Source organism: Ranitomeya variabilis, chromosome 1, assembly GCF_051348905.1.
Source record: "Ranitomeya variabilis isolate aRanVar5 chromosome 1, aRanVar5.hap1, whole genome shotgun sequence".
Classification (NCBI taxonomy): domain Eukaryota; kingdom Metazoa; phylum Chordata; class Amphibia; order Anura; family Dendrobatidae; genus Ranitomeya; species Ranitomeya variabilis.
In genome coordinates, this window is record NC_135232.1 from 976,760,391 (window position 1) to 976,787,915 (window position 27,525).

The following is a 27,525-nucleotide window of genomic DNA, read 5'->3' on the forward strand; positions in this document are numbered from 1 at the left end:
GATGATAGTGGTTGTGACTTCTCACAACCATTTCAGGTGAGCGCATTCTCTTATTTTCAGCCAGGTGTGTTACCACAGGTAAACACTATTGTGCGCCCTTGTTTCTCTTCCAGCATTTCTGCCTTAGAGGATCTGGGAAGATATTTCATTTATACCTTCTGTGATGACAGTGGTTGTGACTTCTCACAACCATTTCAGGTGAGCACATTCCCTTCTTTCCAGCCAGGTGTGTTACCACGGGTAAACACTATTGTGTGCTTTTTTTTTTTTCCTTTTCTAGCACTTCTGCCTTAAAGGATCTGGGAAAATGGAGGCTCGCTTAAAGGACTTGTGTGGAATTACCGATACAATAATTGCGGATATACAGGCTTTAAAGACCAGCTTTGCAAGTCTGCAGGATCTGAACAACCACAATCTGCAAGTTTTCGGACAAAATACTCAGGATTTACGAGCCAGGATTGAGGCATTGGAGGAACGAGTCCGGGCACCACCCCTACCTCCGGGATCTGGGTTTCCCAAGTTACCCCCTTTTCATTTTGGTGGTGAACGTGAAAAATTCAGGGGGTTTATTAACCAATGCAAACTTTTTTTTTCTGCACATGCCTCGCAATTTACCTCGGAACGGTCCAAAGTGCTTACTATAATTATGCTGCTCTCCAACAAAGCTCTGATGTGGGCAAACCCCCTGATTGAGACTGAGGATGAGTGTTTGAATAATTTGGATGCTTTCATTTCAGCCATGGGGCAGGTGTTTGATGACCCTAACCGAGGTGCGACAGCTGAAGCAGCCATGTTAACTTTGCGCCAAGGTAAGCGCTCAGTAGTTGAATATGCCTTGGATTTCAAGAGATGGGCCCTCGATACCACTTGGGACAGTTCTGCCAAAAAATCTATCTTTCGGAAAGGGTTGTCTCCCATGATTAAAGATGAACTTGCTCGTGCTGACCCTCCCACTGCGTTAGGTGACTTTATTAACTACTGCATCCGTATTGATGCCCGTCTTACTGAACGCAGACAGGAGAGATGGTCTGAAAATAATCGCATTAACCATTTCCTACCTTCCTCCCCAGCTAGGGACCCTCTGAGCAAGATCACACGGGAACCAGAACCTGAACCCATGCAGGTAGACTCTTTACAGAGACGTGTTAGTGACGCACGCAAAGAACATCGCTTAAAGGAAAATCTATGTTTCTATTGCGGTAAGTCAGGGCACTTCATTATCAACTGCCCCAGCCGTTCTCGTAAAACTACTGCAGCAGTCATTCACTGTGAGTGTTGTGAAAGGAGATCAGTCATGTCTGAACCTCAGGCTCCAGAAAGATCTGCAGCGATAGATGCTGATTTCTCGGACTTAAACTCTGTTATTTCGGATTCTGATGACTGTGTAAATGCGGCAGTTTTTCAAGTTTCCTCAGCAGTGTCTCAGCTGAGCTGTAAGAACAAGTCTCATTGCTTTCTTTCCATCAAGCTCTGGGTTGACTCGGTCTGGGTGTCTAGCTCTGGTATGATTGACTCAGGGGCAAGCGGTAATTTTATGGACATCTCCTTTGCCCAGAAACATGGGATACGTTCAGTGAAGAAGGCTACTCCTTTACAGATGGAGACTGTGGATGGTTCCCTGCTAACCTCTGGACCAGTGGATCAAGAAACAGAGCCTTTGAAGGTCCTTATGGGTAAGAATCATCAGGAGAGGCTGTCTTTTATGCTCATCTCTTCTCCCCACTTCCCCATTATTCTAGGGCTACCATGGCTGCAGGCTCAGAACCCTACAATTAACTGGGAGACCAAGGAGCTGCATTTTCCAGAGAAACAGATGGGTCCAGAAGTTTCAGCTTGTTCGGTTCCTAAGAGACCCACGTCAGTCTCTGAACTACCAGCTATATACCAGGAGTATGCGGATGTATGTGACAAAAGGAACGCTGACCAGCTTCCCCCTCATCGTCCATACGATTGTCCAATTGAATTATTGCCCGGAGCAGAAATACCCTTTGGTAAGATCTACCCTCTGGCAGGGCCAGAATTAAAGGCGTTGAAGGACTATATTGACGAAAATCTAGCCAAGGGCTTCATACGCCACTCTTCATCTCCTGCAGGTGCACCCATCTTCTTTGTGAAGAAAAAAGATGGATCTCTTAGACCCTGCATAGATTATCGGGAACTCAATAAGGTTACTATTAGAAACCGTTATTCATTGCCATTGATTCCTGAGTTATTGGAGAGAGTACGGCATGCCAAGATTTTTTCTAAACTGGACCTCCGTGGGGCCTATAATTTGGTCCGTATTAGACCTGGGGATGAATGGAAGACTGCATTCAGGTCACGCTACGGACACTTTGAATATCTAGTTATGCCTTTCGGTCTGTGTAACGCCCCAGCCACTTTCCAACACTTGGTGAATGACATTTTCAGGGATCTTTTGGATACATTCGTGGTGATTTATCTGGATGATATTCTGATTTTTTCTAACTCCACAGAGGAACATCATAGACACGTGAGAATGGTCTTAGAACGCCTAAGACAAAACCATCTTTACATTAAACTTGAGAAGTGTGAATTCCATCGGACCGAAATTCAATTTCTGGGGTATGTAATGTCTACACAAGGAATTAGTATGGATGGAAGCAAGACCCAAGCCATCAAGAATTGGCCAGTTCCTAAGAATGTGAAGGAAGTGCAGCGCTTCATCGGGTTTGCCAACTTCTACAGACGTTTTATTAGGAATTTTTCTGAGGTAGTATCACCTATCACACAACTTACCCGGAAAGCGTCTAGCTTCACTTGGACCCCTCAAGCTCAAGAAGCATTTTCCAGTCTGAAGGATAAATTTACCACAGCTCCTATCCTAGTGCATCCCAACCCTGAACTTGCCTTTATAATAGAAGTGGATGCCTCAGACTGTGCCATCGGAGCTATTCTCTCTCAGAGGACAGGTGAGAAGAATGTGCTTCATCCCTGTGCTTTCTTTTCCCAGCGGTTATCTGCAGCTGAGAGGAACTATGATGTAGGCAATAGAGAATTGCTAGCTATTATTGCCGCATTCAAAGAATGGAGACACCTTCTTCAGGGAGCTGCACAGCAAATAGTCGTCCTAACTGACCACCGCAACCTTGAATTTATAAGGTCGGCTAAGTGCCTGACTCCTCGTCAGGCTCGTTGGAATCTTTTCCTAAACCAATTTAATTTCATAATCTCTTATAGGCCCGGATCGCACAATGGAAAGGCTGATGCACTCTCTAGGATCCATTCAACAGAGACCCGTCCACCTACTCCTCCTAAGACTATTCTTCCTGATTCTAGATTCCTGGGAGTGATTCATAATCAAGACCTACTCAAAGACATCAAGGAAGCATACCATGCGGATTCTTTGCTGGCACAACCTCCTAGAGACGTAAGTCTTGTTTATAAGAGTGGTGTGTGGTTTCAGGGGCAACGCCTGTATATACCTGAAACGGTCAGATTACGAGTAATGCAACTCATCCACGATTCTAAGATAGCTGGGCATAGAGGAGTTCTAAAGACACAGGAATTTCTTTCACGTTTCTTTTGGTGGCCCACTTTCAGAAAGGACGTTCTAAACTATGTCACTTCATGTGAAGTTTGTGCGAGATGCAAGACACCACGTTCCTCGCCAACGGGTCTATTGCAACCCCTACCCACCCCTACCCGTCCATGGGGATCCATTTCCATGGATTTCATTGTGGAGTTGCCAACCTCGCAAGGGAAAAACACCATTCTAGTGGTAGTGGATCGGTTAACAAAGGCGGCTCATTTTATTCCCTGCATCGGCTTACCCACTGCTAAACAAACATCAGATTTAATGATTCAAAATGTGTTTCGCTTGCATGGAGTACCAGATGAGGTCATTTCTGATCGAGGAGTGCAATTCACTTCAAGGTTTTGGCAGAATTTTTGTGCCGCATTGGACATTAAAGTAAACCTTTCTTCTGCTTTTCATCCCCAGACTAATGGACAAACAGAACGGACTAATCAGACCCTGGAGCAGTATCTCCGCTGCTTTATCTGCCACCTACAGGATGACTGGGTGGATTTACTTCCACTGGCTGAGTTCTCCTATAATAACTCTCAGAGCGCTTCCACTAAGCAGTCTCCTTTTTATGCCAATCTAGGTTATCATCCTAACATTCTGCCTCAATTTCCCATAGATACGCCATTGCCAGCTGTGGCTGAAAGAATCACGTCTTTACAACGCAATATTGATCTGCTAAAGGAAAATCTGCAATTGGCTCAGGAAAGGTATAAAAGAGCAGCAGATAAGTTTCGCAAACCTGCACCAGCTTTCAAGGTAGGAGACTTGGTCTGGCTATCAACCAAAAACCTTAAATTGAGAATCCCATCATCCAAATTGGGACATAAGTACATTGGACCCTATAAGATCAGTAGGATTGTAAGTGCCGTTGCTTGCCGTCTTCAACTGCCCGGAACTATGAAAATTCACCCTGTCTTTCACGTTTCCTTACTAAAGGCAGCAGTACCCAATACATTCCCTGGACGTTCTTCTCCCCATCCTGATCCAGTGCTGATTGATGGTCAGGAGGAATTTGTGGTTGAGAAGATTCTGGATTCCAGATTATATAGGAATCGGCTACAATATCTGATTAAATGGCAGGGTTACCCAGTTGAGGATAACTCATGGGAACCGGTTAATAACATTAATGCTCCTCGCTTACTCCGCCAGTTCCATCAGAGGTACCCAGACAAGCCTGCTCTGAGGTCATCCAGAGGCTGTCCCTAAGGGGGGAGTAATGTAAGGTTCTCAGTATTTTTGCTACATTTGCTGTTGTTTTCTGTTATTGAAACCTAAGTTTTCCGTCGCCATTTTTGCTTTGTCTTGTTGTAGCTACTTTGCCCTGAGTCAGTATGGAGTTTCTAGCTTCCTTGTTTCCGCCCTGTTCTCTGTCTCTTGCCTTTATAAGCAGCCTCAGCTGTTCAATCAGTGCTTCTGAATCATGTCTGCAGTCAGCCTGTGACCTGCTCCTGGAAGTCTGGACTTGGTATTTGTGGACACTGGAACTCTGCTGCATGCTAATCTACATTTGCAAGGGAAGTAACACAGAGAGAGACTCTGAACCAGTTTGTGCTTCATGTTGAACTCAACGTTTATTCTGATCTGCCGTGTCATCTGCCATGTCTCCTGCCTGTGTACCTGCAATTGTGTAAAGCCTTTTTTCCTGTGGCATACTTGTATGCAGTAATACAAGCAAGTCATAACTAAACCTGTGTCTACTGTGTCTTCCTCGCACCCAAGCACAAGACTCTAAACAGACTATGTACAATACATCACAGCCAACTGCACAAAGGAGTAGATTGTCCACGTATTGTAGCAGGGTTACTTCTGCATGTTCTGTGACCCAGTTGGTGAGGACTGTGGACATTGCTTTGGTGAACTATGAAGGGCTGTTCTGGGCCCACTGTGGCATCACTGTCCATGTGTGGTGTCCCCCCGGGTGCGTTAAGGCAAACAGGTACTGGTCATCCAGGCGAAGGGAACACTGAAGAAAACATTAGCCAGGTCGGTCACTGTGAACACTTTTGCTGTGTCAGGCACATTTGAGAGCAGCATGTGTGCGGATTCGGCATAATTGCAGTTTCAAACACCGTGGCGTCATTCACAGCTCTCAGGTCATGTACCATTCTGAACTTGGCTGGCTCTCCTTTTACAGTCTTTTTCTTGACCGGGAAAAGCGGGGTATTGCAAGGCGATGTGCAAGGAACAATGAATCCTATTTCCAGGTAGACCTTCAGTTGATCAGAGGCAGCTTGACTCTAGGCCTGGCCTGGGCCTTACGAGTGTACGGGGTACATGGCTTGAGTGACACCCGTACTGGGGCAACTTGAGGTTTTCTCACGTCCTGGGGTCCCTTAGACCATAGACTTTCTGGTACTATGTCCAGTACCTCCTTGGGTAGGCCTCATCGGTTGTTTAATGTTCTTGTAGGGCCGCCAGCATGACTCTTCTTGGGTCAGGGATGAAGAAAGTGTCACTGTCCCATCTTCCTGGAATGCTGTGGTTGCCTTCAGCTTCTGCAGTAGGTTCGCTCCCAGCAGGTTGAGTGGAAGGTCCTTGACACCACAAACTGGGACAGGATAGAGTGTCCTGGCTGAGTGCACACGCTCAGTGACTTTGTAAGCTGAGAATGTCTGACTTGACCATTAATGCCCATGCGAGGCACAGAGGATTCTGATAGGCAGGTGGGATCAGCGAGTTCCACAGGTCTCATCACACTTGCACCGGTGTGCAGAAGAAAAGATCTGACAACGCCATCCACTTTAAGGGTAATTTGAGGTATTGGTCTTGCAGATGAAGTTTTACATGTCAGGAGCGTAGTGTCTTGCGGACCTGGCTTGCTTGCCCCTGTCCTTTGGATGGGGTACTTCACTGCTTTCTGCACTTCTTCCTTGACCTGTTTCTCTGGACCAACTCTTGGGTTGCATGGGTCCAGTCTCTTCGGGGGCGTGGGTGCTTTGCACTGGTTCTGGAAATGGCCAAACTTGCCACAGATGTAACACTTGACACTTCTTCTGTCTTCGTAGGGTGGTTGCACTTCCAGGTTAGTGGTCACCATGAGAGGGGCCGTCCTCTGCACTCCTGGTTGGGACTCGGTCCCTTTGGCTACTGTGGACAATGGCATGATGGGCACTGTAGTGGCAGCGGGGTCCGGCCTGCCGATTGAAGCTGCGGTAGTAAAATGGGGCCTGCAGGTGCATCAGTGGTGAGGCCTGGGGGTGCCATGAGACCAGCGGCTGCACCCAACCCAAGGTCTTGGGGCATTACAGGGGCTGCGGCTGCATCTGCCATCACTTCTTCCCCCTGCTCTGACATAGCTTCTCCCCTTTGCTAACCTTATTGAGTTCGGTGTCTCCTCTCTGGAGTCTGCAGCGGTTCTTCGGGTCTGTTGATCGGCACTTTGCAGCGTCTTCACCTCTGGCTCCCCTTCCGGCGTTCTCAGCAGCACACCACCCGTATCCTTCTTCGCGCTCTTTGTGGCGCTATAATGGCGGCAGTTTTGGGGACAATCGACAATAAACAGTCTCCTAGGCGCACATAAACCATTTTGCTGGGTCAGTCCACTGCCATTGACCTGTTCTCAGGCCTAGCCACTAAGTGGTTTTCTGATTGGCTGTCTCAGTCCATGCACAAAGGCCTGTGCCAACATTTGCCTGTGTATCTGGTCATGAATGGTGAAGCCCAAGTCTTGGAATACTTGCATTACTCTGCCAGGAAACTTCTTTACAGACTCTGTCTTGTCTTGGCTCATGTCATGTAAGCTGAGGGCTTGTCCTGCCAATCTGCCTTTGGCCCACTCTCTGAGCTGTTCAATTAGCTGTGGCCCTGACTCCCAAGCGTGTACATCTAATTCTGCTGGAAGTTTGAATTGTTCCTTCATGATTGGCCAGAGTGCATCACCTGCTTCTATTTCCATTCATGGCCCAGAGATCATTCCAGGTGGCTGCATATGTTCGCTGGTTCTGCTACATTCTTTGGTAAAATGGCATGGGATGCATCCCTAGGTCTGGACGATTGTCACCTGACTTGGGGTGAAGTGCACATAGTGTAATGGTGGTGCCTCTATCTGCCCCTGCATTCTTGGTGCCTGTGGGTTTCTTTTCCTAGTACTGGGCAGCATGTATGATGTTCCCTCTTCATCTTCATCAGAGGAATATTTGTGGTAGCGTGTACTGGGGTCATACACTGTCTGATATTGGACTTAGAAGTTGCTTTTTTTTGTGTGAGGATGTCTCCCCCCTTGCTGAAGCTGTGATGGATTAGGCTTATAATTCTATGTTGGTGTGAGTGTAGGCAGCTCTGACCAGTGCTGAAGTAAGTTGTACATCATCAATAGATGGTCATATCAGTCCTCCCCCCTCTGCACCCAGGGCTGAGCTGTCTGCTACCTGATGTGTCTGGGGCTGCCCACTGCATTGTGTGTAGGAGGATTTTCACATTCTTTCCCCGATATCACAACTGGCAATGGCTGGATTGTGCCATGGACATAGAAGGGGAACCTTGTGCTGTAAGCACCACATTGTTTGAATTGGGCGTTGGCCCAGCAGAAGACGAAGAAGGAGGAGGTGAGTGAGGGAGGAAAGAGGTGTGGAGAAGGAGAATGAGGAGATAGAGAGAGATAGAAAGGTGTGGTAAAGAGAAATGGGGATATTCAGGGTGTGCAGAAGGAGGTGGAGAGAGAGAGAAGGAGGAAAAGAGAGGAGTGGAGATGGGTGTGGACAAGGAAGAGAAGGAGGAGATAGGTGTGGTGGGGGAGTGGAGAAGGAGGAGAGAGAGAGGGTGAGGAGAAGAGGGAGGAGAAGATGGGAGCTGTGGAGGAGAGAGATAGAGAGAGGGAGAGAGAGAAGGGAAAAGTGTGGAGAAAGAGGAGAGGAAAGGAGAGTGAGAGAGAAGAATGAGGAGAGAAAGAGTGACAGAGAAAAAGGAGGATAGAGAAGAACAAGAACAATAGAGATGAGCAATGATGCCTTCTCCCTGTAGGGAGAGACGGGGCGCGCTACATACTGTGCAAAAAAAACCCTCCCTATACCATGGATTCTGCTGAGAGCAGACTGCGCAGATCCAATATCTCCCGTCTTATACACACAAAAATCACTTCCTGGTTTGCTCACATATCTTTCTGTACCACCTAAATGATGTAAGCTCTGCTGCCACTTCATACCATGTATTAGTATTCAGCAATCTAACATCAGCTAATGTCCCTTATTTTCCTTTCTACGTCATGCCATTCCGCAGCTTTAAGTTTGCCATTCTTATGAATTTCACATACTTTATACCTTCCAAAATTCTTCACATACTTAACACCTTCGTGTTCTGCCACTATCTGGGGGCTGTTTTCTCATCAGGAAGTAAAAGACCCTCCTGTTGCTGGGCCACCTTATACCCCATGGCAAAAACCAAAATAAAAAACAAACAAAAAAGGAAAAAAACAGCAAAAACTTCTAAAAATTAGTATATAAAAACTCCAAAAAACCAGAAAACCATCAAAAACCTGGTACACGATCAAAAACTCAAAATTTTGATACAAAAGAAAAAACTTTTTTAAAAAAAGGTAAAGAGACAGAAAGGATAACTTTGGAAAACTTAATAAAAACTTAAAAAAACTTTAAAATGAAAAAACAGAAGGAAAACCTTCAAAACAGCTATATATTTTTTCCTCTGCGCTCAAACACAGTCAGAGACACACACTTCCCCTTTCCTTATGCTATTGTATCCAATGTCACTAAAATCACGTATCTGAAAACACGTTTGTCGCATCAAAAATGATAGATACAATTTGTTTCACTTCTTCACAAATAGCTACACATAGCCAGCATTGCAGAAACAGCCAGAAAAAAAACAGATGTGACAGTGTGATTTACAATGCATATATCTCTGCTTGCAGCGTGGAAAAGGGGAAGTTCAGAAGAGAGAAAAAAAAACTTTCTTTTACAATTGTATGCTCTTAAAGCAGCGATACATGACTCAAGCAGAAACAGATAGACGTCCGGGAGATGCCCCTTTATTATTCTGTGACACGTGCAGGTTGCGCTGGGAACAGACTACTGCCAATTGCACTGGGCACACCTGTGCCTGGGCCGCCTGAGTGAGAAGCACAACAAGCGGGAAATCTACCACCCCGGTCCGGTCGTCCTGACTGGATCGCCGGCACTATGGGAATCTGCAGTAGCCCTCTAAGTTATCACTACCCGTGCCTGGAGCCTGGGACTCTACCTGTCCTGTTATGACCTGGTGGTTAGGAGGCCACACTGATATGACCTGGTGGCTAAAACGCAACATGGGACGAGATCTGAGGAGGTGGTATCTCTACTGACCGCAGTTCCTAATCCTAACAACAACACTAGTAATAGCCATGGGATGTTCCTGACTCTCCCTAGACACCTCGTCACAGCCTAAGAGCTAACTACCCCTAAAGTAGGAAATAGAAAGCTATCTTGCCTCAGAGAAAACCCCCAAAGGAAAGACAGCCCCCCACAAATATTGACTGTGAGTGGAGAGGGAAATGACGTACACAGAAATGAAATCAGATTTCAGCAAAGGAGGCCAATACTAAACTTGATAGACAGAGAGAAAAGGATACTGTGCGGTCAGTATTAAAAACTACAAAATCCACGCAGAGTTTACAAAAATGAACTCCACACCGACTCACGGTGTGGAGGGGCAAATCTGCTTTCCCAGAGCTTCCAGCTAGCCTGAATATGACATAGTGACAAGCTGGACAAAAAGAGACATATTTGCAGAGCAATAGAGTCCAAACAAATGGACAAACAAAAACTAGCAAAAACTTATCTTTTGCTGACAAGGACAGGCCATATGAGAAATCCAAGGAGAGAACCAAATCCAACCAAGAACATTGACAGCTGGCATGAACTAAAGCCCAGAGCAGGTTTAAATAACAAACCCAGGCAAGGCGATCAGTGGAGGCAGCTGCTACAGCTACCTAAAGGAGCAGCAGTTCCACTCGAAACCACCAGAGGGAGCCCAAGGGCAGAACTCACAAAAATACCATTAGCAACCACAGGAGGGAGCTCCAGAACGGAATTCACAACAGTACCCCCTCCTTGAGGAGGGGTCACCGAACCCTCACCAGAGCTCCCAGGCCAATCAGGACGAGCCAAATGGAAAGCACGAACCAAATCGGCAGCATGAACATCGGAGGCAACAACCCAAGAATTATCCTCCTGGCCATACCCCTTCCACTTGACCAGATATTGGAGCTTCCGCCTCGAAAAACGAGAATCCAAAATCTTCTCCACCACATATTCCAATTCCCCCTCAACCAACACCGGAGCAGGAGGATCAACGGAGGGAACCATAGGTACCACATATCTCCTGTTATGGACCTGGTGGTTAGGAGCACCCGGAATGACCTGATGAGTAAACTCAAAATCGGGACTAGCTCTGGGGAAGTGGGAACTCTGCTGACCGCAAACCCTACTCCTATCACACACACTAGAAATAGCCGTGGAGCGTACCTAACTCTCCCTAGATGCCTCTTCACAGCCTAAGAGCTAACTACACCTAAAGATAGAAATAGAAGCCTTACCTTGCCTCAGAGAAATTCCCTAAAGGTAAAGGCAGACCCCCACATATATTGACTGTGAGTTAAGAGGAAAGTCACAAACACAGGAATGAAACAGGTTTTAGCAAAGGAGGCCAGATTTCACTAAATAGTCAGAGGATAGAAAAGGGAACTATGCGGTCAGCACAAAAGACTACAAAAAACCACGCAGAGTAAGGAAAAAGACTCCCCACACCGACTCACGGTGTGGAGGTGTGTTGTGAAATTGGATTTTGGGCTCCCCCGGTGGCCACTGGTGGAATTGAACTGGTGTGCATCATCCTCTCTGTTCACCTGTTTCCATCAGGATGTGGGAGTCGCTATTTAGCCTTGCTCCTCTGTCACTTCCATGCCGGTCAACATTGTAATCAGAAGCCTTTCTGTGCATGTTCCTGCTGCTAGACAACTCCCAGCTAAGTTGGACTTAGTCCTTGTTTGTTTTTGCATTTTGTTCCAGTTCACAGCTGTAGTTTCGTTTCTGTGTCTGGAAAGCTCTTGTGATCTGAAATTGCCACTCTGATGTTATGAGTTAATACTAGAGTCTTAAAGTAATTTCAGGATGGTATTTTGATAGGGTTTTCAGCTGACCATGAAAGTGCCCTTTCTGTCTTCCTGCTATCTAGTAAGCGGACCTCAATTTTGCTAAACCTATTTTCATACTACGTTTGTCATTTCATCTAAAATCACCGCCAATATTTGTGGGGGCCTCTGTCTGCCTTTCGGGGAAATTTCTCTAGAGGTGAGCCAGGACTATATTTTCCTCTGCCAGGATTAGTTAGTCCTCCGGCCGGCGCTGGGCGTCTAGGGATAAAACGCAGGCTACGCTACCCGGCTACTGTTAGTTGTGCGGCAGGTTTAGTTCATGGTCAGTTTAGTTTCCATCCTTCCAAGAGCTAGTTCGTATGTTTGCTGGGCTATGTTCTCTTGCCATTGAGAACCATAACAGTTTGACCGGCCTAAAAGGGTTAAATTAATTGACAGAGAAAGGAGAGAAAAGAGAAGTCTGCTGAAGATTTTTTATTTTTTTTCTCAGTTCTGAGTGTGCTTGTAATTGAATCTCTTGCAAGTCTGCCTATATTGCAGCCTTTCTCTCTCTCTCTCCTTCTAATCCTGGAATGGCTCTGTGTTCACCTGTTTAAAATGGATATTCAGAGTTTAGCTGCAGGTTTGAATAATCTCACCACGAAAGTTCAAAACTTACAAGATTTTGTTGTTCATGTTCCTATATCTGAACCTAGAATTCCTTTGCCTGAATTTTTCTCGGGGAATAGATCTTGCTTTCAAAATTTCAAAAATAATTGCAAGTTGTTTTTGTCCCTGAAATCTCGCTCTGCTGGAGATCCTGCTCAGCAGGTCAGGATTGTGATTTCTTTGCTCCGGGGCGACCCTCAGGATTGGGCTTTTGCATTGGCTCCAGGGGATCCTGCGTTGCTCAATGTGGATGCGTTTTTTCTGGCCTTGGGGTTGCTTTATGAGGAACCTCAGTTAGAACTTCAGGCGGAAAAGGCCTTGATGTCCCTATCTCAGGGGCAAGACGAAGCTGAAATATACTGCCAGAAATTCCGTAAATGGGCTATGCTTACTCAGTGGAATGAGTGCGCCCTGGCGGCGAATTTCAGAGAGGGTCTCTCTGATGCCATTAAGGATGTTATGGTGGGGTTCCCTGTGCCTGCGGGTCTGAATGAGTCCATGACAATGGCTATCCAGATCGATAGGCGTCTGCGGGAGCGCAAACCTGTGCACCATTTGGCGGTGTCTACTGAGAAGACGCCAGAGAATATGCAATGTGATAGAATTCTGTCCAGAAGTGAACGGCAGAATTTTAGACGAAAAAATGGGTTGTGCTTCTATTGCGGTGATTCAACTCATGTTATATCAGCATGCTCTAAGCGTACTAAGAAGCTTGATAAGTCTGTTTCAATTGGCACTTTACAGTCTAAGTTTATTCTATCTGTGACCCTGATTTGTTCTTTATCATCTATTACCGCGGATGCCTATGTCGACTCTGGCGCCGCTTTGAGTCTTATGGATTGGTCCTTTGCCAAACGCTGTGGGTATGATTTGGAGCCTCTTGAAACTCCTATACCCCTGAAGGGGATTGACTCCACCCCATTGGCTAGCAATAAACCACAATACTGGACACAAGTAACTATGCGGATTAATCCGGATCACCAGGAGATTATTCGCTTTCTTGTGCTGTATAACCTACATGATGTGTTGGTACTTGGATTGCCATGGCTGCAATCTCATAACCCAGTCCTTGACTGGAAAGCTATGTCTGTGTTAAGCTGGGGATGTAAGGGGACGCATGGGGACGTACCTGTGGTTTCCATTTTATCATCTATTCCCTCTGAGATTCCTGAATTCTTGACTGAATATCGTGACGTTTTTGAAGAACCTAAGCTTGGTTCATTACCTCCGCACCGGGAGTGCGATTGTGCCATAGATTTGATTCCGGGTAGTAAATACCCTAAGGGTCGTTTATTTAATCTGTCTGTGCCTGAACATGCTGCTATGCGAGAATATATAAAGGAGTCCTTGGAAAAGGGACATATTCGTCCTTCGTCATCTCCCTTAGGAGCCGGTTTTTTCTTTGTGGCTAAGAAAGATGGCTCTTTGAGGCCGTGCATTGATTATCGGCTTTTGAATAAAATCACGGTTAAATATCAATATCCGTTGCCACTGCTGACTGATTTGTTTGCTCGCATAAAGGGGGCCAAGTGGTTCTCTAAGATAGATCTTCGTGGGGCGTATAATTTGGTGCGAATTAAGCAGGGGGATGAGTGGAAAACAGCATTTAATACGCCCGAGGGCCACTTTGAGTATTTGGTGATGCCTTTTGGTCTTTCAAATGCCCCTTCAGTCTTTCAGTCCTTTATGCATGACATTTTCCGTGATTATTTGGATAAATTTATGATTGTGTATCTGGATGATATTTTGATTTTTTCGGATGACTGGGACTCTCATGTCCAGCAGGTCAGGAGGGTTTTTCAGGTTTTGCGGTCTAATTCCTTGTGTGTGAAGGGTTCTAAGTGCGTTTTTGGGGTTCAAAAGATTTCCTTTTTGGGATATATTTTTTCCCCCTCTTCCATCGAGATGGATCCTGTCAAGGTTCAGGCTATTTGTGATTGGACGCAACCCTCTTCTCTTAAGAGTCTTCAGAAATTTTTGGGCTTTGCTAACTTTTATCGTCGATTTATTGCTGGTTTTTCTGATGTTGTTAAACCATTGACTGATTTGACTAAGAAGGGTGCTGATGTTGCTGATTGGTCCCCTGCTGCTGTGGAGGCCTTTCGGGAGCTTAAGCGCCGCTTTTCTTCCGCCCCTGTGTTGCGTCAGCCTGATGTTGCTCTTCCTTTTCAGGTTGAGGTCGACGCTTCTGAAATCGGAGCTGGGGCGGTTTTGTCGCAGAGAAGTTCCGATTGCTCCGTGATGAGACCTTGTGCTTTTTTCTCGCGTAAATTTTCGCCCGCCGAGCGGAATTATGATGTTGGGAATCGGGAGCTTTTGGCCATGAAGTGGGCTTTTGAGGAGTGGCGTCATTGGCTTGAGGGGGCTAGACATCAGGTGGTGGTATTGACTGACCACAAAAATCTAATTTATCTTGAGTCCGCCAGACGCCTGAATCCTAGACAGGCGCGCTGGTCGTTGTTTTTCTCTCGGTTTAATTTTGTGGTGTCCTACCTGCCGGGTTCTAAGAATGTTAAGGCGGATGCCCTTTCTAGGAGTTTTGAGCCTGACTCCCCTGGTAATTCTGAACCTACAGGTATCCTTAAGGATGGAGTGATATTGTCTGCCGTTTCTCCAGACCTGCGGCGGGCCTTGCAGGAGTTTCAGGCGGATAGACCTGATCGTTGCCCACCTGGTAGACTGTTTGTTCCTGATGATTGGACCAGTAAAGTCATTTCTGAGGTTCATTCTTCTGCGTTGGCAGGTCATCCTGGAATCTTTGGTACCAGGGATTTGGTGGCAAGGTCCTTCTGGTGGCCTTCCCTGTCTCGAGATGTGCGAGGCTTCGTGCAGTCTTGTGACGTTTGTGCTCGGGCCAAGCCTTGTTGTTCTCGGGCTAGTGGATTGTTGTTGCCCTTGCCTATCCCGAAGAGGCCCTGGACGCACATCTCGATGGATTTTATTTCGGATCTTCCTGTTTCTCAGAAGATGTCTGTCATCTGGGTGGTGTGTGATCGTTTCTCTAAGATGGTCCATTTGGTTCCCCTGCCTAAGTTGCCTTCTTCTTCCGAGTTGGTTCCTCTGTTTTTTCAAAATGTGGTCCGTTTGCATGGTATTCCGGAGAATATCGTTTCTGACAGAGGTACCCAATTCGTGTCTAGATTTTGGCGAGCATTCTGTGCTAGGATGGGCATAGATTTGTCTTTCTCGTCTGCTTTCCATCCTCAGACTAATGGCCAGACCGAGCGGACGAATCAGACCTTGGAGACATATTTGAGGTGTTTTGTGTCTGCAGATCAGGATGATTGGGTTGCTTTTTTGCCTTTAGCGGAGTTTGCCCTCAATAATCGGGCCAGTTCTGCCACCTTGGTGTCTCCCTTTTTCTGTAATTCGGGGTTTCATCCTCGATTTTCTTCTGGTCAGGTGGAATCTTCGGATTGTCCTGGAGTGGATGCTGTGGTAGAGAGGTTGCATCAGATTTGGGGGCAGGTAGTGGACAATTTGAAGTTGTCCCAGGAGAAGACTCAGCTTTTAGCCAACCGCCGGCGTCGGGTTGGTCCTCGGCTTTGTGTTGGGGACTTGGTGTGGTTGTCTTCTCGTTTTGTCCCTATGAGGGTTTCTTCTCCCAAGTTTAAGCCTCGGTTCATCGGCCCGTACAAGATATTGGAGATTCTTAACCCTGTGTCCTTCCGTTTGGACCTCCCTGCATCTTTTTCTATTCATAATGTTTTTCATCGGTCATTATTGCGCAGGTATGAGGTACCGGTTGTGCCTTCCGTTGAGCCTCCTGCTCCGGTGTTGGTTGAGGGCGAGTTGGAGTACGTTGTGGAAAAAATCTTGGACTCCCGTGTTTCCAGACGGAAACTCCAGTATCTGGTCAAATGGAAGGGATACGGTCAGGAGGATAATTCTTGGGTGACTGCCTCTGATGTTCATGCCTCCGATTTGGTCCGTGCCTTTCATAGGGCTCATCCTGATCGCCCTGGTGGTTCTGGTGAGGGTTCGGTGCCCCCTCCTTGAGGGGGGGGTACTGTTGTGAAATTGGATTTTGGGCTCCCCCGGTGGCCACTGGTGGAATTGAACTGGTGTGCATCATCCTCTCTGTTCACCTGTTTCCATCAGGATGTGGGAGTCGCTATTTAGCCTTGCTCCTCTGTCACTTCCATGCCGGTCAACATTGTAATCAGAAGCCTTTCTGTGCATGTTCCTGCTGCTAGACAACTCCCAGCTAAGTTGGACTTAGTCCTTGTTTGTTTTTGCATTTTGTTCCAGTTCACAGCTGTAGTTTCGTTTCTGTGTCTGAAAAGCTCTTGTGATCTGAAATTGCCACTCTGATGTTATGAGTTAATACTAGAGTCTTAAAGTAATTTCAGGATGGTATTTTGATAGGGTTTTCAGCTGACCATGAAAGTGCCCTTTCTGTCTTCCTGCTATCTAGTAAGCGGACCTCAATTTTGCTAAACCTATTTTCATACTACGTTTGTCATTTCATCTAAAATCACCGCCAATATTTGTGGGGGCCTCTGTCTGCCTTTCGGGGAAATTTCTCTAGAGGTGAGCCAGGACTATATTTTCCTCTGCCAGGATTAGTTAGTCCTCCGGCCGGCGCTGGGCGTCTAGGGATAAAACGCAGGCTACGCTACCCGGCTACTGTTAGTTGTGCGGCAGGTTTAGTTCATGGTCAGTTTAGTTTCCATCCTTCCAAGAGCTAGTTCGTATGTTTGCTGGGCTATGTTCTCTTGCCATTGAGAACCATAACAGAGGTGCCACTCTGCACCCCCAGAGCTTCCAGCTAGCAAAGGAATATCATGATAGCAAGCCGGACTAGAAATAGCAGTACTAAGAAATATATTCAGGAAGCAGTAACAACAAATGAACTAGCAAAGACTTAGCTTCTGCTGGAGTAGACAGGTCCCCAGAGAAGTCCAAGAGAGATCTAAACCAATACTGAAACATTGACAGCTGGCATGAATTAATGATCTGAGTGGAGTTAAATAGGAAGCCAGCATAGAAATAAACGAGAGCAGCTGATAAAGCCAACCTCAGTGACCAGCAGTTCCGCTCGAAGCCACCAGAGGGAGTCCAAGAGCAGAACTAACCAAAGTACCATTCATGACCACAGGAGGGAGTCCGAGAACGGAATTCACAATCTCCGCAACAAGGATCTATGGAACACATTATGAATAGTGTTGAGCATTCCGATACCGCAAGTATCGGGTATCGGCCGATATTTGCTGTATCGGAATTCCGATACCGAGATCCGATACTTTTGTGGTATCAGGTATCGGTATCGAAACAACATTAATGTGTAAAATAAAGAATTAAAATAAAAAATATTGCTATACTCACCTCTCCGACGCAGCCTGCACCTTACCGAGGGAACCGGCAGCGTTGTTTGCTTAAAATTGGCGCTTTAACTTCCTTACGCGAAGTCCCGGCTTGTGATTGGTCGCGCGCCGCCCATGTGGCCGGGACGCAACCAATCACAGCAAGCCGTGACGTAATTTCAGGTCCTTCAGGATTTTAAAATTACGTTCCGGCGTTGTGATTGGTTGCGTCGCGGTCACATGGGCGACGCGACCAATCACAAGCCGTGATGTCACGGGAGGCTGGACACGCGCGCATTTTAAAATGCGCGCGTCTCCTGCCTCCCGTGACATCACGGCTTGTGATTGGTCGCGTCGCCCATGTGACCGCGACGCAACCAATCACAGCAAGCCGTGACGTAATTTCAGGTCCTTCAGGATTTTAAAATTACGTTCCGGCGTTGTGATTGGTTGCGTCGCAGTCACATGGGCGACGCGACCAATCACAAGCCGTGACGTCACGGGAGGCTGGACACGCGCGCATTTTAAAATGCGCGCGTCTCCTGCCTCCCGTGACGTCACGGCTTGTGATTGGTCGCGTCGCCCATGTGACCGCGACGCAACCAATCACAACGCCGGAACGTAATTTTAAAATCCTGAAGGACCTGAAATTACGTCACGGCTTGCTGTGATTGGTTGCGTCGCGGTCACATGGGCGACGCGACCAATCACAAGCCGTGACGTCACGGGAGGCAGGAGACGCGCACATTTTAAAATGCGCGCGTGTCTAGCCTCCCGTGACGTCACGGCTTGTGATTGGTCGCGTCGCCCATGTGACCGCGACACAACCAATCACAACGCCGGAACGTAATTTTAAAATCCTGAAGGACCTGAAATTACGTCACGGCTTGCTGTGATTGGTTGCGTCCCGGCCACATGGGCGGCGCGCGACCAATCACAAGCCGGGACTTCGCGTAAGGAAGTTAAAGCGCCAATTTTAAGCAAACAACGCTGCCGGTTCCCTCGGTAAGGTGCAGGCTGCGTCGGAGAGGTGAGTATAGCAATATTTTTTATTTTAATTCTTTATTTTACACATTAATATGGTTCCCAGGGCCTGAAGGAGAGTTTCCTCTCCTTCAGACCCTGGGAACCATCAGGAATACCGTCCGATACATGAGTCCCATTGACTTGTATTGGTATCGGGTATCGGTATCGGATTAGATCCGATACTTTGCCGGTATCGGCCGATACTTTCCGATACCGATACTTTCAAGTATCGGACGGTATCGCTCAACACTAATTATGAATGGAAAAAGAAGCTGGAAGGGCCAAACAAAAAGACACCAGATTGATAATTTCAGAAATCTTATAAGGCCCAATAAAGCGAAGCTTGAACTTAGGGGAAGAAACCTTCATAGGAACATGACGAGAAGACAACCAGACCAAATCCCCAACACGAAGCCGGGGACCAACACACCGACGACGGTTAGCAAAATGTTGAGCCTTTTCCTGAGACAATGTAAAATTGTCCACCACATGAGTCCAAATTTGCTGCAACCTGTCCACCACAGAATCCACACCAGGACAGTCAGAAGGCTCAAGCTGCCCCGAAGAAAAACGAGGATGAAACCCAAAGTTACAAAAAAAAGGCGAAACCAAGGTAGCCGAACTAGCCCGATTATTAAGGGCAAACTCGGCCAACGGCAAAAAGGTCACCCAATCATCCTGATCAGCAGACACGAAGCATCTCAAATAGGTTTCCAAGGTCTGATTGGTTTGCTCCGTTTGGCCATTTGTCTGAGGATGGAATGCTGAAGAAAAAGACAAATCAATGCCCAGCCTAGCACAAAAGGACCGCCAAAACCTAGAAACGAACTGGGAACCTCTGTCAGACACTATATTCTCCGGAATACCATGTAAACGAACCACAAGCTGAAAAAATAATGGAACCAAATCAGAGGAGGAAGGCAACTTAGGCAACGGTACCAAATGGACCATCTTAGAAAAACGGTCACAAACCACCCAGATGACAGACATCTTCTGAGAAACAGGAAGATCAGAAATAAAATCCATGGAAATATGCGTCCAGGGCCTCTCAGGAATAGGCAAAGGCAAAAGCAACCCACTGGCACGGGAACAGCAAGGCTTAGCCCGAGCACAGGTTCCACAGGACTGCACAAACGAACGCACATCCCGCGACAAGGAAGGCCACCAAAAGGACCTAGCCACCAAATCTCTGGTACCGAAAATCCCAGGGTGACCAGCCAACACCGAACAATGAACCTCAGAAATTACCCTGCTAGTCCATCTATCAGGAACAAACAGTCTCCCCACTGGACAGCGGTCAGGTTTATCAGCCTGAAACTCCTGAAGTACCCGCCGCAAATCAGGGGAGATGGCAGAAAGAATCACCCCCTCCTTGAGGATCCCAGCCGGCTCAAGAATTCCCGGAGAGTTAGGCAAAAAAACTCCTAGAAATGGCATCAGCCTTGACATTCTTAGATCCTGGAATATACGAGACCACAAAATCAAAACGGGAGAAAAACAGAGACCACCGAGCTTGTCTAGGATTCAACCGCTTAGCAGACTCGAGGTAAATCAGATTCTTATGATCAGTCAAGACCACCACGCGATGCTTGGCTCCCTCAAGCCAATGTCGCCACTCCTCAAATGCCCACTTCATAGCCAACAACTCCCGATTGCCGACATCATAATTACGCTCAGCAGGCGAAAACTTTCTGGAGAAGAAAGCACATGGTTTCATCAAAGAGCCATCAGAATTTCTCTGAGACAAAACAGCCCCTGCCCCAATCTCAGAAGCATCAACCTCAACCTGAAAAGGGAGCGAAACATATGGCTGACGCAACACAGGGGCAGAAGTAAAACGACGTTTAAGCTCCTGAAAGGCCTCAACAGCCGCAGAGGACCAATTCATCACATCAGCGCCCTTCTTCGTCAAATTGGTCAGAGGCTTCACCACACTAGAAAAATTAGCAATAAAGCGGCGATAAAAATTAGCAAAGCCCAAAAATTTCTGAAGGCTCTTTACAGATGTGGGTTGAGTCCAATCATGAATGGCCTGGACTTTAACAGGGTCCATCTCAATAGCCGAGGGAGAAAAAATGAAACCCAAAAAAGAAACCTTCTGAACTCCAAAGAGGCACTTAGACCCCTTCACAAACAATGCATTAGCACGAAGGACCTGAAACACCATCCTAACCTGCTTCACATGAGACTCCCAATCATCGGAAAAAAACAAAATATCATCCAAATATACAATCATGAATTTATCCAGATAATTCCGGAAGATATCATGCATAAAGGACTGAAATACCGATGTAGCATTAGAGAGCCCGAATGGCATCACAAGATATTCAAAATGGCCTTCGGGCGTATTAAATGCTGTTTTCCATTCATCACCTTGTTTAATACGCACGAGATTATACGCCCCTCAAAGGTCGATTTTAGTAAACCAACTGGCACCCTTAATCCGAGCAAACAAATCAGAAAGTAAAGGTAAAGGGTACTGGAATTTGACCGTGATCTTATTGAGAAGGCGATAATCTATACAGGGTCTCAAGGAGCCATCCTTCTTGGCAACAAAGAAGAATCCAGCCCCCAACGGTGACAAAGACGGGCGAATATGCCCCTTCTCCAAGGACTCCTTTACATAACTCCGCATAGCGGCATGCTCTGGCACAGACAGATTGAAAAGTCGGCCCTTAGGGAACTTACAGCCAGGAATCAAATTAATGGCACAATCGCAGTCCCTATGAGGAGGCAGGGAACTGGACTTGGGCTCATCAAATATATCCTGGAAATCCGACAAAAACTCAGGAACTTCAGAAGAAGGGGGCGAGGAAATTGACATCAAAGGAATATCACTATGTATCCCCTGACAACCCCAGCCAGTTACAGACATAGATCTCCAATCCAGCACTGGATTATGTACCTGTAACCATGGAAAACCCAGCACAACAACATCATGCAAATTATGCAACACCAAAAAGCGAATATTTTCCTGATGTGCTGGAGCCATGTACATGGTTAACTGTGTCCAGTACTGAGGTTTATTCTTGGCCAATGGCGTAGCATCAATCCCCCTTAAGGGAATAGGGCTCTGCAAAGGCTCCAAGGAAAAACCACAGCGCTTGGCAAATTCTAAGTCCATTAAGTTCAGGGCAGCGCCAGAATCCACAAATGCCATAACAGAAAAGGCCGACAATGAGCAAATCAGGGTAACAGACAAGTGAAATTTAGGCTGTACAGTACTAATAGTAACAGACCTAGGGACCCTCTTAGTACGCTTAGGGCAATCAGAAATAGCATGAGCAGAATCACCACAGTAAAAACACAGGCCATTCTGACGTCTGAATTTCTGCCTTTCTGCTCTAGTCAAAATCCTATCACATTGCATAGGCTCAGGACTCTGCTCAGAGGACACTGCCATATGGTGCACCACCTTGCGCTCGCGCAGACGCCGATCGATCTGAATGGCCAAAGACATTGACTCATTCAGACCAGCAGGCGTGGGAAACCCCACCATAACATCTTTAAGGGCTTCAGAAAGACCCTTTCTGAAAATCGCTGCCAGGGCATACTCATTCCATTTTGTGAGCACAGACCACTTTCTAAATTTCTGGCAGTATACTTCTGCTGCTTCCTGACCCTGACACAGAGCCAGCAAAGTCTTTTCTGCCTGATCCACAGAATTAGGCTCGTCATACAGCAATCCGAGCGCTTGAAAAAATGCGTCAATATTGAGCAATGCAGGATTTCCTGGCTCAAGGGAGAATGCCCAGTCCTGCGGGTCGCCACGCAGCAAAGAAATAACAATCTTCACCTGCTGAATGGGGTCACCAGAGGAACGGGGTCTCAGAGCAAAAAACAATCTGCAATTATTTTTGAAGTTCAAACATTTAGATCTATCCCCAGAAAACAAATCAGGAATAGGAATTCTAGGCTCTAATACCGGAGTCTGGACAACATAATCTTGGATACTCTGTACCCTTGCAGCAAGTTGATCCACAGGCAAGGACAGACCCTGAACCTCCATATCAGCACCAAAATCCTGAACCACCCAGAGATTAAGGGGAAAAAAAAGACAAAACAAGCTACAAAGGAAAAAAAAAGACTCGGAACTTTCTTTTCCCTCTTTTGAGATGCATTTAACACATTGTGGGCCAGCTGTACTGTTATGACCTGGTGGTTAAGAGGCCACACTGATATTACCTGGTGGCTAAAACGCAACATGGGACGAGCTCTGAGGAGGTAGTATCTCTACTGACCGCAGTTCCTAATCCTAACAACAACACTAGTAATAGCCGTGGGATGTTCCTGACTCTCCCTAGACACCTCGTCACAGCCTAAGAGCTAACTACCCCTAAAGTAGGAAATAGAAAGCTATCTTGCCTCAGAGAAAACCCCCAAAGGAAAGACAGCCCCCCACAAATATTGACTGTGAGTGGAGAGGGAAATGACGTACACAGAAATGAAATCAGATTTCAGCAAAGGAGGCCAATACTAAACTTGATAGACAGAGAAAAAAGGATACTGTGCGGTCAGTATTAAAAACTACAAAATCCACGCAGTTTACAAAAATGAACTCCACACCGACTCACGGTGTGGAGGGGCAAATCTGCATTCCCAGAGCTTCCAGCTAGCCTGAATATGACATAGTGACAAGCTGGACAAAAAGAGACATATTTGCAGAGCAATAGAGTCCAAACAAATGGACAAACAAAAACTAGCAAAAACTTATCTTTTGCTGACAAGGACAGGCCATATGAGAATTCCAAGGAGAGAACCAAATCCAACCAAGAACATTGACAGCTGGCATGAACTAAAGCCCAGAGCAGGTTTAAATAACAAACCCAGGCAAGGCGATCAGTGGAGGCAGCTGCTACAGCTACCTAAAGGAGCAGCAGTTCCACTCGAAACCACCAGAGGGAGCCCAAGGGCAGAACTCACAAAAATACCATTAGCAACCACAGGAGGGAGCTCCAGAACGGAATTCACAACACTGTCCCTCCTATGCACGGGAATCCTGCAATAACTTATCGATCGATTTGACCTCCTGCGGTCTGTTACCGAGCAACCACAAGCAAAACAGTCACTGTTCCTTTCTTCTCCCGGATCGAACACAAACACAGAACACATACACGGCACACAGCAGACACCTTGACTTGTATCCCAGGGTTTGGATACAGGCTTTGGACTTTTTACACTACCTGGGAATGCGGTGGTAACCACACCTGACCGGCAAGAGGTATAGACCTGGACTGGGCACAGGGGACTTTCAGGTAAGATGATAACATTTTCTTACCTTACTTATGGAGCTGCGCAGTCTCCGTCCGGTGACCAACACCTCCATCTCTCCGGTCAGCAGGGTCCCGTGTGTTTCGTCCACGCCCCGCTTTGGGCGCCATTTGATATGGAAATTTGGTTTGGATAAATTTATCCCTGTGTGTGCTATGGCCATTCCCAATAAGACTGAGTATTTTGAGCGCTCATCAAGAATGGACTGTACACCATTGTGACAGAACAACATTCCATCAATACTGATACTTTATTGTACATACATAGTTTTATAATTGCATATAGAAAGGAGTGGTTAGGGGTTGTTAGTTAATTACCATATTGTCTAGCTATTATTTCATTGGCTGACTGAGTACATAATGTATTTAACTGAGTACATGGCATATTCGGACTGAAGTCTACCTGGCAACAAGCTGATTTAGCTGTTGTGAAATTGGATTTTGGGCTCCCCCGGTGGCCACTGGTGGAATTGAACTGGTGTGCATCATCCTCTCTGTTCACCTGTTTCCATCAGGATGTGGGAGTCGCTATTTAGCCTTGCTCCTCTGTCACTTCCATGCCGGTCAACATTGTAATCAGAAGCCTTTCTGTGCATGTTCCTGCTGCTAGACAACTCTCAGCTAAGTTGGACTTAGTCCTTGTTTGTTTTTGCATTTTGTTCCAGTTCACAGCTGTAGTTTCGTTTCTGTGTCTGGAAAGCTCTTGTGATCTGAAATTGCCACTCTGATGTTATGAGTTAATACTAGAGTCTTAAAGTAATTTCAGGATGGTATTTTGATAGGGTTTTCAGCTGACCATGAAAGTGCCCTTTCTGTCTTCCTGCTATCTAGTAAGCGGACCTCAATTTTGCTAAACCTATTTTCATACTACGTTTGTCATTTCATCTAAAATCACCGCCAATATTTGTGGGGGCCTCTGTCTGCCTTTCGGGGAAATTTCTCTAGAGGTGAGCCAGGACTATATTTTCCTCTGCCAGGATTAGTTAGTCCTCCGGCCGGCGCTGGGCGTCTAGGGATAAAACGCAGGCTACGCTACCCGGCTACTGTTAGTTGTGCGGCAGGTTTAGTTCATGGTCAGTTTAGTTTCCATCCTTCCAAGAGCTAGTTCGTATGTTTGCTGGGCTATGTTCTCTTGCCATTGAGAACCATAACAGTTTGACCGGCCTAAAGGGTTAAATTAATTGACAGAGAAAGGAGAGAAAAGAGAAGTCTGCTGAAGATTTTTTTTTTTTTTTTTTCTCAGTTCTGAGTGTGCTTGTAATTGAATCTCTTGCAAGTCTGCCTATATTGCAGCCTTTCTCTCTCTCTCTCCTTCTAATCCTGGAATGGCTCTGTGTTCACCTGTTTAAAATGGATATTCAGAGTTTAGCTGCAGGTTTGAATAATCTCACCACGAAAGTTCAAAACTTACAAGATTTTGTTGTTCATGTTCCTATATCTGAACCTAGAATTCCTTTGCCTGAATTTTTCTCGGGGAATAGATCTTGCTTTCAAAATTTCAAAAATAATTGCAAGTTGTTTTTGTCCCTGAAATCTCGCTCTGCTGGAGATCCTGCTCAGCAGGTCAGGATTGTGATTTCTTTGCTCCGGGGCGACCCTCAGGATTGGGCTTTTGCATTGGCTCCAGGGGATCCTGCGTTGCTCAATGTGGATGCGTTTTTTCTGGCCTTGGGGTTGCTTTATGAGGAACCTCAGTTAGAACTTCAGGCGGAAAAGGCCTTGATGTCCCTATCTCAGGGGCAAGACGAAGCTGAAATATACTGCCAGAAATTCCGTAAATGGGCTGTGCTTACTCAGTGTAATGAGTGCGCCCTGGCGGCGAATTTCAGAGAGGGTCTCTCTGATGCCATTAAGGATGTTATGGTGGGGTTCCCTGTGCCTGCGGGTCTGAATGAGTCCATGACAATGGCTATCCAGATCGATAGGCGTCTGCGGGAGCGCAAACCTGTGCACCATTTGGCGGTGTCTACTGAGAAGACGCCAGAGAATATGCAATGTGATAGAATTCTGTCCAGAAGTGAACGGCAGAATTTTAGACGAAAAAATGGGTTGTGCTTCTATTGCGGTGATTCAACTCATGTTATATCAGCATGCTCTAAGCGTACTAAGAAGCTTGATAAGTCTGTTTCAATTGGCACTTTACAGTCTAAGTTTATTCTATCTGTGACCCTGATTTGTTCTTTATCATCTATTACCGCGGATGCCTATGTCGACTCTGGCGCCGCTTTGAGTCTTATGGATTGGTCCTTTGCCAAACGCTGTGGGTATGATTTGGAGCCTCTTGAAACTCCTATACCCCTGAAGGGGATTGACTCCACCCCATTGGCTAGCAATAAACCACAATACTGGACACAAGTAACTATGCGGATTAATCCGGATCACCAGGAGATTATTCGCTTTCTTGTGCTGTATAACCTACATGATGTGTTGGTGCTTGGATTGCCATGGCTGCAATCTCATAACCCAGTCCTTGACTGGAAAGCTATGTCTGTGTTAAGCTGGGGATGTAAGGGGACGCATGGGGACGTACCTGTGGTTTCCATTTCATCATCTATTCCCTCTGAGATTCCTGAATTCTTGACTGAATATCGTGACGTTTTTGAAGAACCTAAGCTTGGTTCATTACCTCCGCACCGGGAGTGCGATTGTGCCATAGATTTGATTCCGGGTAGTAAATACCCTAAGGGTCGTTTATTTAATCTGTCTGTGCCTGAACATGCTGCTATGCGAGAATATATAAAGGAGTCCTTGGAAAAGGGACATATTCGTCCTTCGTCATCTCCCTTAGGAGCCGGTTTTTTCTTTGTGGCTAAGAAAGATGGCTCTTTGAGGCCGTGCATTGATTATCGGCTTTTGAATAAAATCACGGTTAAATATCAATATCCGTTGCCACTGCTGACTGATTTGTTTGCTCACATAAAGGGGGCCAAGTGGTTCTCTAAGATAGATCTTCGTGGGGCGTATAATTTGGTGCGAATTAAGCAGGGGGATGAGTGGAAAACCGCATTTAATACGCCCGAGGGCCACTTTGAGTATTTGGTGATGCCTTTTGGTCTTTCAAATGCCCCTTCAGTCTTTCAGTCCTTTATGCATGACATTTTCCGTGATTATTTGGATAAATTTATGATTGTGTATCTGGATGATATTTTGATTTTTTCGGATGACTGGGACTCTCATGTCCAGCAGGTCAGGAGGGTTTTTCAGGTTTTGCGGTCTAATTCCTTGTGTGTGAAGGGTTCTAAGTGCATTTTTGGGGTTCAAAAGATTTCCTTTTTGGGATATATTTTTTCCCCCTCTTCCATCGAGATGGATCCTGTCAAGGTTCAGGCTATTTGTGATTGGACGCAACCCTCTTCTCTTAAGAGTCTTCAGAAATTTTTGGGCTTTGCTAACTTTTATCGTCGATTTATTGCTGGTTTTTCTGATGTTGTTAAACCATTGACTGATTTGACTAAGAAGGGTGCTGATGTTGCTGATTGGTCCCCTGCTGCTGTGGAGGCCTTTCGGGAGCTTAAGCGCCGCTTTTCTTCCGCCCCTGTGTTGCGTCAGCCTGATGTTGCTCTTCCTTTTCAGGTTGAGGTCGACGCTTCTGAAATCGGAGCTGGGGCGGTTTTGTCGCAGAGAAGTTCCGATTGCTCCGTGATG

At 46.4% G+C, this 27,525-nt stretch overlaps 1 protein-coding gene across 1 annotated transcript in view; it reads left to right on the forward strand.

Moving 5' to 3' along the window:
- The first annotated feature begins 1,294 nt into the window (after window positions 1-1,294).
- The window catches only part of LOC143803164 (uncharacterized), a 32,124-nt gene continuing 5,893 nt past the window's right edge, over window positions 1,295-27,525 (forward strand). The window contains exons 1-3 of the mRNA XM_077281389.1: window positions 1,295-1,673; window positions 2,475-3,388; window positions 3,962-4,547. Of these exons, the coding sequence (XP_077137504.1) occupies window positions 1,295-1,673; window positions 2,475-3,388; window positions 3,962-4,547 (1,879 nt within the window). The remainder of the gene's footprint in view (window positions 1,674-2,474; window positions 3,389-3,961; window positions 4,548-27,525) is intronic.